We start from the raw sequence: 13,206 nt of genomic DNA, 5'->3' as shown, positions 1-13,206 counted from the left end.
TTATTGAGAGTGGGTGGAGAGGGAGGAAGAGAATATGGAACTCAAAACTTTAATAATGAATGTTAAAAATTGTTTTACCATGCAACTGGAAATTAAGCTTTACAGGCAGTGGAGTATAGAAATCTATTTTGCCCTACAGGAAAATACAGGGAAGAGGGGATGAAAGAAGGTGAGTAATAGATGGGAGGCACCAGACTGGAGAAAGGAGTGGATGGGGTGCATGCTGTCATGGGGTGATGGTGGGGAGAGATGGGGAGAAATTTTTGAATTTAAATTCTTGTGGAAGTGAATGTTGAGAAATGAAAAATAAATTAAATATTAAAAAAAGAAAATCAAGTAATACAGGTAGAGGAAAAATTGGGAAGAGAAATGAGTGATGCAAGAAAATCATGAAAAACCAGTGAACAGCTTGGTAAAGGGGACACCAAAAAAATACTGAAGAAAATGACTCTTTAAACAATAGAGTAGGCCAAATTGTAAAAGAGGTCCAAAGAAGCCAATGGGGAGAAGAGTACCTTCAAAAACAGAATAGATCAAGTGGAAAAGGAGGTCCAAAAGCTCACTGAATAAAATACTTCCTTAAAATTTAGGATGGAGCAAACGGAAGCTAATGACTTTATGAGATGTCAAGAAACAATAAAACAAGACCAAAAGAATGAAAAAAAATAAAAGATAACATGAAATATTTCATTGGAAAAACAACTGACCTGAAAAATAGATCTGGGAGAGATTATTTAAAAATAGACTACCTGAAAGCCATGATCAAAAAAAGTTCCTAGCTATCATTTTTCAAGAAATTACCAAGGACAACTTTCCCTGATATTCTAGAACCAGAGGATAAAACAGAAATTGAAAGAATCTACTGATCACCTCCTGAAAGAGATCCCAAAATGAAAATTGCCAGCAATGTATAGTCAAATTGTAGAGTTCGCAGGTCAAGGAGAAAATATTGAAAGCCACCAGAAAGAAACAATTCAGGTACAGTGGAGCCACAGTCAGGATAACTCAAGATTTAGCAGCTTCTACATTAAAAGATCTGAGGGATTGGAGTACGATATTCTGGATGGCAAAGGAACTGGGATTACAACCAAGAATCACTTACCCAGCAAAAGTGAATATAATGCATGGGTTGGTTCAATAAGATAGAAGAATTTCAAGTATTCTTCACAAGAAGATCAGAGCTCAATAGACAATACAAGACTCAAAAGAAACGTAAAAAGGTAAACAGGAAAGGGAAATCATGGGGACTTGATAAAGTCAAACTATTTACATTCCTACATGCGAAGATGATATTTGTAACTCATAAGACCTTTCTCATTATTAGAATAGTTAGGAGTATATATATATACGTATATAATATAATATATTATATACGTATATATATATACATACGTATATATATAGGGAATAAGTTGAATATGAATGGATGATATCTAAAAAATAAAGGGATGAGAAAGGAACGTACTGGAAGAAAGAGAAAGAGAGGTAGAATGGGGAAAATTATTTCACATAAAAGAGGCACAAAAAAGCTTTTTCAGTGGAGGGAAAGAGGTAAGGAGTGGGTAAGCCTTACTCTCATCAGAATTGGCTCAAAGATGGAATAACATACACACTTAATTGGATATAGAAACCTATCTTACCCTGCAGGAAAGTAGGAGAGTAAGGGAATAAGAGAAGGAAGGATAAGGTGATAGAAGGGAGGGCAGCTTGGAGTATGGGGTAGTCAGAAGCAAAACGCTTTTGAGGAGGTACAAGATAAAAGGAGAGAGAATAGAATAAATGGAGGAGGTGATAAGATGGAAATACAGTTAACTATTTACTGGGAAAAATATTTTGAAGCAAGTTTCTTTGAAAAAGGCCTCATTTCTCAAACATATAGAAAAATAAGTCATATTTATACAAATAAGAGCTATTCTTAAATTGATAGATGATTAAAGATAGAATCAGTTTTCAGATGAAGCTATCTATAGCCATATGAAAAAAAGTTCTCTAACCTCTATTGATTGGAGACATGCAAATTAAAACAATTTGGAGGTACTCCCTCATTCCTGTTAGATAGACTAATGGGACAGAAAAGGTAAATGACAAATATTGGAGGCAATGTGGGAAAAGTGAGACATTAATTCATTGTTGGTGAATTTATAAACTGATTCCACCATTCTGTAGAGCAATTTGGAACTTAAAACTATGCATACCCTTTGACCTAGGAATACCATTCCTAGGTCTGTATCCCAAAAGAGATAAAAAAATAAGTAAAAAGGAAAAGGACCAATACATAGAAAAAGATTTTTATAGCAACTCTTTTGTGGGGGCAAAGAATTAAAAATTGAGAGGTTGCCCACCAACTGAGGAATGACTGAACAAATTGTGATATGTGATTGATTATGGTGGAATATTGTTGTGCCATAAGAAATGATGAGAGAATGCTCTCAGAAAAAACCTAGAAAGACTTGCATGGGGTGAGGCAAATGTATTGTGTACAAAGTAACAACCATATTGTACGATGATCAGCTATGAATGACTTGGCTCTTATCAGCAATACAGTGATCCAAGACAACTCTGAAGGATTCATAGTGAAAGTTGCTGTCCATCTGCACAGAAGGAACTGATGGTGTCTGAATACAGATTGATGCACCGTTTTCTTTTGCTTTATTTTCCTAGAATTTTTGTGTATATATTTTCTTTTACAACATGAAAATATGAATGTTTTTCATGACTACACATATATAGCCTATATCTGCTTTCCTTCTTAATGGGGGCAGTAAGGAAGGAGGAGGGGAGAGAATTTGGAGCTCATTTTTAAAAATGAATGTTGAAAATTGTTTTTATATGTAATAGCAGAAAATAAAATAACAAATTTAAAAAAAAAAACAACCAGAATAATATCAGTTAACAGTCCCACAAAGTCTTGAGTAGCAAGTTCAAATAATTAGAATTTCAGATGAATTCAACTCTCAACATCCTAGATAGTAAGTATTGACTATAATCCCACATTGGTAACAGTAAGAGAATCATCACAGAAAAATGCTGCTGCTTTCAGAATCCCTTTAAACAATGGGAACGTTTTTGAGGTGTCGTAAATAGTTTGCATACATTTCTATACATGTTCTGATACTAGATTAATTTACAAAAGTAAAATCATATTTTCCATTAAGATAACACAATATATAATAGCTCATCAATTGCCGTTCTTCACTAACATAACTGTCTGTACTGAAATCCTATTCCTTAAAATAAAAAGAGGTTCCTGACTTGAACCTTACAACTTAGTAGGGTTACATCTTTGTTTCTCAAGCTTGTTTACCGTTCTCTATACTCAGTCTGGAAGAACAAGATACTTCAAGAATTGAATCCTATACGTATGATAAGTTCAAACACTAATTTTAACTCTTGCTTAGCCCATGGAATGTCTATAAATTCAGATCATAACAGTGAGATCTTGCCCACTTACATCTCATTACATTAATTCAGATGCATTAGTGTTAATTACTAGTCTTAGATCTCTGTTTCTCCCATCAAGCTGCTGACTCTGTTTCTCTGAATGCACCCATTTAAGGCCAGTCCAAAGACCCAACAAATCTAGGAATGAAACTAGGAAAGTCACAGTAGGTTTGGACACCATTGTTATTGGTATGAAATTATTATCACAATAAATTAGTCTGCAAATGAAAATTTAGTAGGCCTTAAAATCGCATGAATGACTTGTATTTCCCTTTCTTAAAAACAACAATTTATCCTGATGTTAAGAGGAATAGTCATTGAATTTTTATGAAGTAAATTAGTTGGAAACCTCTAAAACATTAGATATCTCATATTGATCTTAAAGCAAAAAGTAAATCTTCAAAATTAGAGTTTACTAAAACTAAGTTGGTGTAAAATATCTTTTAAGTAACATAAATAAATCCCCAAAATACTATAACTAACCGAATTCCCAGTTACCACAAAATTCCCAGCTACCTAAATTTTCTAGTCAAAAAAGTGTGTGTAATGAGGAGAACGTGCAGTTTTAAATAAACTAAAAGAACATACCCAGTTAAATTAGTCTTATCACAATAACAAAGTTTACCAGGCCTTTGAAAATTTCCTCAAAATATCACTAGAAATTAAGAAAATAATTACGTTCTGGAATGTCACATAGATAGTGAATGTAGTAGTCACAAACCTCCAGATTTAACTTACACACACACGTATGTAAGCATGTATGTGTGTGCATGTGTATGCATATCATTAGATGAAGCAAATTTGAAAATCACACCCCTGTTTTATGCAGGGATTCCTTTACTCAGCAGAAATTCCACAACATTCCAAAACTCTTGCACAGATTGATAAGAATTTATGACCAGATGGTTCCAAAAATCCTTGTAGGTTTACAAAGGCTATTTTACAAGATCTTTTTTTTCAGTAATTACCAGTTTTCTTATTTAAAAAAAAAAATAAACCTTTGTAAATACTTGATTAAAACAATAACTCCAAATAGCTTAGTTAACAGTCTTTCAATTTTCATAAGTGATAGCCAAATCCTTTTAACTGAAACTTCCTTTTAAATATAGACAAAACTCTTAAATTGCAGTATTTCCGATTATTACAATACATGGTCAACAGGACTGATATATATCTGTCTGTAACTATACCTATATATTTTCCCTCTGACAGTGTAGTTTTTAGTCTAACAACATCTACATTGTAAGAGAAATTGCTTTTCTAACAACATAGGTGATATAATTGTTTATCAAATTACACAATATAAGAAAATTTAGAAATATAACATTACCATAGGCAATATCATATATTTAAAACTTGAAACAAAACCAGTTAATTACCTTAATTTAGTTGGATGCGCTTCCAAATTATGTCACACAGAAAATTATTTATCTCATCACCATGGACATTGTTTCCTTATCACATCTAAAAATCCATATAAAGTTACCAATATGAAGCAATTGCATCTAACTAGAGATATAGTAAAAAAAGTTAATTTAGATAGGGTTTGTCCTATGCCAAATTCTTTCCAGTCATCTGATCCTCAGAACAACCCTGGGAGGTAGGTTCTATATTTATCCCTTTACAGACAAGTGAACTGAGGTAGATAGAACTTTCTTGGGCCATACAGCTAGTAAATTTCTTAATGCCAAATGTCAAATATCTTTTTGTGTTAGATTGCAATTTGCCATAATAATCCTGATAGACCCCGTTCTTACTTCCTTCAGGACAGATTTTGTAGTAAATCATATCTGGATTTATAATTGCTAATGGTGACATTTCAATTTTAAAACCCAATACTCTTTGCACTTTAAAAGAAAAGATTATTATCCATAAATTCATGTATTTCTTATTTTTAAAAAACACATGATGACAATTTTCAGCTCTGTTTTCCTCTACTGGAGTCCCCCCTCCCCAAGAGACTTACTAATAAGCCCTAAGCATTCTAGCTTTCCATTCCCATCCTCCCAGGAATTTCAAGCTGCATATACTAGGAAGTGCATATAAAGCTTTAGAAACATTTTGAAATTACACCTTTTATCATCAGGTTAGCTTAAAATGTGCTGGGCTAAAATATCCTATGACTCTTAAGTTGTACTCCTACTTTTGACTCAAGCAAAGAGACCTAAAGAATTTGAGTTAATGCTGACAGTGTGGCCAGTTTCCCCAGGCAGAAACCTCCAGAGCTTTCAGAGTTAAATAATAATTCAATAGTTGAACATTACAAGGAAACATTTAAGATTTTACGTAATTACTGAAAATCACAATAACCAATATTTTTACCATAGCCAAATTCTATGTAGTTATATTTAATAAGGCCTTCCTATAGATTTATCCTGAAGGGCAGGTAGACATGATTAACCAGATTGATTTCCAAAAATCTTTTCCTTTACAATTTCTAGTTCTGAATTGAAGTCAAATCACTGCACTTTCACCAACTACCATGGGGCTTGATCCTGAAATCTTAAAATACTGATGCCTGAACTGAGTTACTAATCTGCTACTGGTTAATATTTTCTTTATCTTGGTCTTTTAACAATTAAATCCATAACCTAAAATTATTAAAGAAGAGTTCCCATTTCTAACAGTCTTTTGTCAACCTTCAGAATCTGCTAAGATGTTTTTAGTGGCTCTATAGCTTTGATTAGCTAACTTTATTTTTGTAGCCCCAACTTGGGCAGTGTTGGGAACCCCCATAAAGGCCTTATGGGCTTTTCCTCTTATCTTATAACTTAATCTCCTTTGGAAAGCCTAAAGTGCCAGTTGGTAAAGTTAATAAATCTTTTCTAGTGTTCTCTCTAACTATAGCCCTTGGAAGTTTTTTTGGTTGGCCATATTTAAATCTTTCAGCACAAACATGACACAGACATTTTATAGTCACGAAACGCAGACAAAATAACAAGACAGATACAAACAATAAAGTGTGCAAATCTAATTGTCTTGTTGGCTTTTTAGGCTTAATTTGTTTTTAAGAAAAATCAATTTTGACTGGTCAAAATTCAGGGCTATCTTTTGTTAACTGACCCATGGCTGCCAATGACCTTTATATGTGGCAATATTTGTGGTCCTCAGAATGGCTTGCCCTAATTTAAAATCCTGACTAACCTGTGACTAAATTAAAAAGGACATCCATTAACTTTTCTGAGAAGACCTAGGCAAGTGGTCTTTACCCCCAGGGCAAGCTCAGAGAGAAAAATGCAGACTACACTGAACTGGCAGGAGTTTGATGATAGGAGCAGGTGAGAGAGAAGGGATTTACCCCCTCCCTCCTCTATTCCCTCAGGGCCATAACTTTCAGGAGAATAAACCCTGGGCACCTAGTCCCAGCTCAATCTGAGGAAGAGTTCAGTCTCAAATCTCTTATCATAGCTGAGTCACAGCACCAAAATGTCAACCTTCAGAGTTAAGTCTAAGAAAGACAAAGAGAATTAGCATTGTATCCATTTTTATTTCTCTCAAAGCAGGTGGTATGCATGGGTCCATGCATGAGCACTGCAGTTTGTAGCGGAGCTTACTTTGGGGTTCGGGTGCCCAGATTACACACCCTTCCAGATGGAGCTGACGTTACTCTATCATCGTTTCACCACTAGAGAGAGAGAACACCACCCCCAGCAATCCCAGACCACTCCTGTCCTTGGACCATCCAAGCAAAAGAATCTGTCTTCACCTAAGCCTGAGTGGAACTTATAGACTCCTCCACTTATGATTAAATTACTTGCAAGCTCCAGGATAAGGAGAGTCAGTGAAGTCTCATTATCAGTAATGTCCTGAAGAAAACCTCAACTTAAAGTCCAGACTTTGGAAAAAAGGGAATGGGGTGGGGGTGGGGGTAAGCTCTGACTCCCCAAGATATTGGTTATTAATAATCATTTTTCATACATTCCATTTCCCTTTCTAATTGTATGATATAATGAGAGAAAAAAACCCGGTAACACATGATATAGAATAAATTTAAAAACTTTATTTACAGCATACTATGTTCCAGGCACTGTATTAGTAGATTATTTAAGGTCCATTCCAGCACTAAAATAGGATATGTATTTTTTCAAGTATTAAATGTATGTTGACTTTTATATTTCCTTCACATTTTCCACTGGTCTAAGATGAGAGAATTTAGAGTTGGGAGGGACCTTCGAAGTCATTTAGTACAACCCCCTCATTTTCTAGATAGAAAACTGAGTTATAAAGCCATAGTTATGATAAAGAACAAAGTTGGGATTCAAATCAGGCTTTACTGTGTGAATTCCGTGCTCTCTCCCTATAGCATGTTGGATGTCCATGATGCCTGCTTCTATTTTGTAAAAAGAACACATTTCCCTCTGTTCTAAAGAAGTTTTCCTAACTAAATTAAGGCTTTAGTCTACATCATGTCCCATTTGATCATAGTTGTGCTTTTTACTGGTACTCATAGAAGTTAAAAAAAAAAGGCATTTTCCTCTGTTCTGGGTACTCGTATGGCAAGGGAAATAATATTATTAATTTTATAATTATTATCATATAATGATTAATAATGACCCACAGTGTGCTCCGTTTTCTATGGAATTCTCCCCCATCCTGGTCTCTCCTCTTTGTCATCTACTCCTTTACATTCAAAGACACACTTCCTTTTAGGAACTTGTGCCTTTTTTTTTTTTTTAAAGAAAATGAGAGTGGAAAATTATGACTTTTTAAAATTGTGTATTTAGGGTTAGGGTTGACTTCTTTCATGGGAAGCTGAATGATATAGTGAATAGGATGCTAGATTTGAAGTTAGGAAGAAGACCTGGGTTTAAATTTTTAATACTTACTCGTGTAACCATGGGCAAATAATTCTACTTAAACATCAGCGATAAAATAGGCTTAATAATACTTATTGTTGTAGGATTGTTAGCAAGCTCAAATGAGATAATATATGTAAAAGTTTGTAAACTTTAAAGCTTTTTCAGTGACTATTACTGTTGTTATTAAACCTTGAAGTTTGGAAACAGCTTGCATAGACTAAGTTGATTCTTTGCAGGGAGCCATTTCCCTGAGATATTAGTTTGTTGGGAGAGCAGTTTTTGGATTCTGTTTCGTTTATTATATTTGTCATGAGTCAGAAGTGTTATCCTATTCCTTTAACTCTTCTTTATAGGAGAATATTCTATGAAACTGGAGGAGCTGGGAGCCGAGCCAGGTCACTGTGGAGAGTGGAACCCCTTCGGATAAGGTAATAGAAGTGTCTGGATACTGTGCATTCTCAAGTTTAAGTTCCTTCCCTCCTCTTATTTGTATAGCCCTTATTTTATTACCTTCTTCATTGTTGTATTCTAATTCATCTGTGATTAGAATATAACTGTATTTTCCCTTTTTCTAGCTTTCAGGATAGCTTTGGTACCCTAAACTCAGCCACAGCACTTCTAGAAGACATCCTTTTGGGTTAAATCCTAGGGTTATTTCAGAGCATTACCAGGGAATGCTTTGAATTTCCACATTTCCTTCTCAATTGTTTTTTTGCTAATTCCTAAGAAATAGTAAGTTTCCTGTTTTCCCTAAGTCACATAATACTGTGGGAAGTTAACTCTAGGATTCTGTAGTAACTTACTTTTACTCTCAGATTGTTAAGCCTTGGTAGGGTTTTTTTCCCTTTAAAGATTATTCTTTAAATTTCATTTTTATTTGTGTCTTTCCTTTTATCTTTAATGAGTTCATTTTTGGTTGCTTCTGATGATCTTTCAGACCTGCCATTATAGTCTCTTGTTGGTCAGTCATTTTTCAGTCATGTCTGATTCTTTGTGACCCTATTTAGGGTTTTCTTAGCAAAGATAATGGAGTGGTTTGCCATTTCCTTTTCCAGCTCATTTTACAGTTGAGGAATTGAGGCAAATAGGGTTAAGTGACTTGCCCAGACTCACGGCTAGTGAGTTCAGAAGCTGAATTTGAACTCAGGAAGATGAGTCTTTATATTCTTTATATTAGTAACTTTAAAATACCTGCTTCTTTTCCTCCTATGATTTAAAAAAAGTTTCTAGTTCTACTTTTATTTCCTCTTATAGTTCTACAACTAATGTTAATTCTTGCTTTTATGCCTTAAATGTATCATTTATCCATATGAGAATATGTCTTGGGAATAGCTTGTGTATTTCTGTTTTCATCTACATTATTTCTGGTACTTTGGATATTTAATTTGTTTTTCTTTGTTCATTTTCTTTTTGCTAAATTTAACTATCTCAGTTTTAAAACATTTTTCTCTTTTTTTGCTCTCATATTGATATTTGTTTAATGTGGAATGAGATGACTCAGATTTACTCAAAACCTCTAACAACCATCCTAACTATCAATCAAGCAATCAAGAAACTTTATTAAGTGCCTACTATATTCTAAGAACCATGCACATATTAGAAGTAGAAGTTTGAATGTTTCTTTGTCTGTTTGTCCTTAAGCCTCACTGTGATTATTACAATGGACTCTACAGGAAGAAATACATAAAAAGGAATTCTTCTTCTGGTTGATTGGTCAGTTGGTTGGTGGTTGTTCTTCGTTTTTAAAGAGGACCAAAATGAAATCACTATGATACAGTGAAATTTCAGCGTGTCTGACTTCAGCTGATCAGACCAATATGAGCTCAGAATGCTCTACCACAGGTTGGGCACAAATAGTCTGTGTGAATGTTTGGGGTGGATATCCCAAATTTGCGCATCCTGCATTTACTTTGTACTGTCTCAATTCTGCTTTGCTCATAGAGCACAGCATCCTTTCTGATGTGGGCACACCATGCTGAGTGGTCCTGTGCCAGTGTCTCCCATGTTGCACAGTCAAATCCAAAGTTCTTGAGAGAGACCTAGAGAGTGTCACTTCTTCTGACCACCATGTGATTGCCTGCCCCGTGCAAGTTCTCCATAAAATAGTCTTTTTGGCAAGCATACATTTTGCATTCGAACAATGTGGCCAGCCCATCAGAGTTGCGCTCTCTGAAGCAGAGTTTGGATGCCTGGCAGTTCAGCTCGAGCAAGGATTTCAGTGCTTGGTACCTTCACCTGCCAGGTGATCCTCAGAATCTTCCTAATACAGTTCAAATGGTAGCGATTCAGTTTCCTGGCATGGCTCTGGTAGACTGTCCATGTTTCACAGGCATACAACAATGAGGTCAGCACAACATCTCTATAGACCTTCAATTTGGTAGTCAGTCTAATACCTCTTCTCTCCCAAACTTTTCTTCAGACCCTCCCAAACAGTGAGCTAGTTCTGGCAATGCATGCATCAACTTCATTGTCAATGTGTACATCCCTGGAAAGTACACTACCAAGGCAAGTGAACTTATCCACAGCATTCAAAACTTCTCCATTTGTTGTAACCGATGGTTCCACATATGGATGGTGTGGTGGTGGTTGATGGAGCACCTGTGTTTTCTTGGTGTTAATAATTAGGCCAAAATTAGCACAGATAGCAGAGAATTGATCTATACTTTGTTGCATCTCAGCTTCAGAGGCTGCATTGAGTGCACAGTCATTAGCAAACAGAAAATCATGCACCAACACTCCCTCCACTTTGGTCTTGGCTTGTAGCCTTTTCAAATTGAAGAACTTGCCATCAGTACGGTAGTTGCCCTTGATGCTGTGTTCATCTTCATTGAAAGCATTTGACAACATGGCTGAAAACATAATGCTAAAAAGCATGGAAGCTTTAAGGTCCACAGGATATACCAGTGGCATAGTTCATCCACCTCTAAGAAGCAGCATTTAATTCCATCAAAAGCAAAGCACAAGCAAAACTTAGAGAGATGCAAGATTCCTGGCTCAGTATGAATGGAGATGAAATTCAGTTTTATGCTGATAGTAACAATCCAAAGTGCTTTTATGATTCCCTGAAAACTATTTATGGACCCGAAGCCTATGGTGCATCACAACTACCCAGTGCTGATGGAGCCTCATTGATTAGTGATAAAAGCATGATCCTACAGAGTTGGGTTGAACACTTCCATAGTGTTCTCAATAGACCATGATCAATCAATGCTGAGGCCGTTGACTGTTTACCTCAGGTTGAAGTCAATCCCTCCTTAGCTGAACTTCCAGCTGAAGAAGAGGTTTTAGGGCTATTAGGCTCCTTTCATGTGGCAAAGCACCTGGTGCTGATTCTATTCCAGCTGAGATTTACAAGGTAGGGGGACCATTGCTCATACAAAAACTGTCTGAAATTTTCCAGGTTATATGGCAGGAGTTTCCCAGGAGTTCAAAGATGCCTCCATTGTCCATCTCTATAAGGGTAAAGGGAACAGGTTGTCCTGCAACAATTACAGAGGGATCTCTCTCTTAGTCATTGCTGGCAAAGTTCTTGCTAGAGTCCTCCTTAATAGGCTGATCCTTCACCTGGAAGATGGTCATCTATCTGAGAACCAGTGTAGCTTTGAAAGGGCCAAGGAACAGTTGATATGGTGTTTGTTGCCCAACAACTCCAGGAGAAATGCCAGGAGCAGAACAGAGATCTGTACGCAATGTTTGTGGATCTGACCAAGGCCTTTCACACTGTTAGTCTTGAGGGCTTATGGAAAATTATGTCGAAATTTGGTTGCCTGGAGAAGTTCATCAGTATTGTACGTCAGTTTCATGATGGCATGTTTGCCCAGGTTCTGGATAATGGACAATGCTCTCGTGCCTTCCCAGTCACCAATGGAGTGAAACAGGGCTGTGTGCTTGCTCTTCTTCTTTGAAAACCTAGATGAATAATGAATAATGAAAGGAGACCCTTTGAATTATAGGCAGTTATATATGCCCATTGCTTCCACACCTCTAACTTAGGCTTCAAGTGAAGTTCTTTGAAGTACTTTATTTTGTGTTAGGTCCTTCTAGTACCAATCAACCAACCAAACACTTTGATGGACTCCAAGATATTGTACTTAGCATAAACTAAACCACCAAAAGCTTGCTATTTCTCAACTAGATCCCAAACTTTTTCATGAAAACTTTTCATTGAACTTCTTTCTGAGTTTAATACCATCTAAAAGTATATGAGCTAATTTTTCCTCCAAGTCTGACCTTCATCACACTTTTCATGGAATGAATTGTATTTGCACTTGCTTTAGAATACAATTTATAGTACTCCTTGAGGGGCAGTTCTTTCAGACATTCTTTAAGACAGTTTCAAATAAGGTTATGTTTTAAGTACTACGTGTGTGATTATTTTTTTCTCTGACACAAGATGTTCCATATGAGGCCTCCACAGGTTGATCAATGACCTAATTAATTTCTCTATTTATTGTTCACTTTCTTTCAATAATAACCAAACTAAGGAACACTTTTCACTGTTCATTTTGAAGCTAGAAATATCATTGAAATTCTCTCTATGATGGTAAAATATTAGAGTCCAGGATCATGCTGTGAATACCTTTTAATCAGAAATAAATTCACCTTTAAAAGAACCTATTTCCATTATTTTCCCCTCCTTTTCTGGTCAATGAAGCCATTTTCATGAAAGGAGAAGTTGAATCACTGAAGACCACATATTTTCTCTAGAGTAGAGCCTGGAGTCTTCAAGTGACCTATAAGCACCAGAAATTACCTTACCTGTTAGAAACCCTGTTTCCTTATTTTCGCCCCTGAATTATAGTCTAAAGGAAGAAATTAGATATCCAAGAATTGCACTCAGACTTGCCTCCAAGTAAAATCATTAGCATTGGAGAAGTAAAAGAATTGTGGCACCATGGTTTTGTAAATTGGCAATCAGAAAAATTATGAGAAAACTCCTAAAATACTGAAGTACTAAGGTTTTTAA

At 35.7% G+C, this 13,206-nt stretch overlaps 1 protein-coding gene across 7 annotated transcripts in view; it reads left to right on the top strand.

The window, feature by feature from the left end:
- The window catches only part of RYR3 (ryanodine receptor 3), a 750,252-nt gene that overhangs the window by 326,841 nt on the left and 410,205 nt on the right, over positions 1–13,206 (top strand). For all 7 annotated transcript variants that reach the window (XM_072625274.1, XM_072625277.1, XM_072625272.1 and 4 more), the window contains exon 9: positions 8,594–8,668. In XM_072625274.1, coding sequence (XP_072481375.1) covers positions 8,594–8,668 — 75 coding nt within the window. The remainder of the gene's footprint in view (positions 1–8,593; positions 8,669–13,206) is intronic.

This window comes from Notamacropus eugenii, chromosome 7 (genome assembly GCF_028372415.1).
Source record: "Notamacropus eugenii isolate mMacEug1 chromosome 7, mMacEug1.pri_v2, whole genome shotgun sequence".
Lineage (NCBI taxonomy): Eukaryota > Metazoa > Chordata > Mammalia > Diprotodontia > Macropodidae > Notamacropus > Notamacropus eugenii.
Note: the sequence above shows the minus strand (reverse complement) of the source record. Positions and strands in the feature narration are given on the sequence as shown.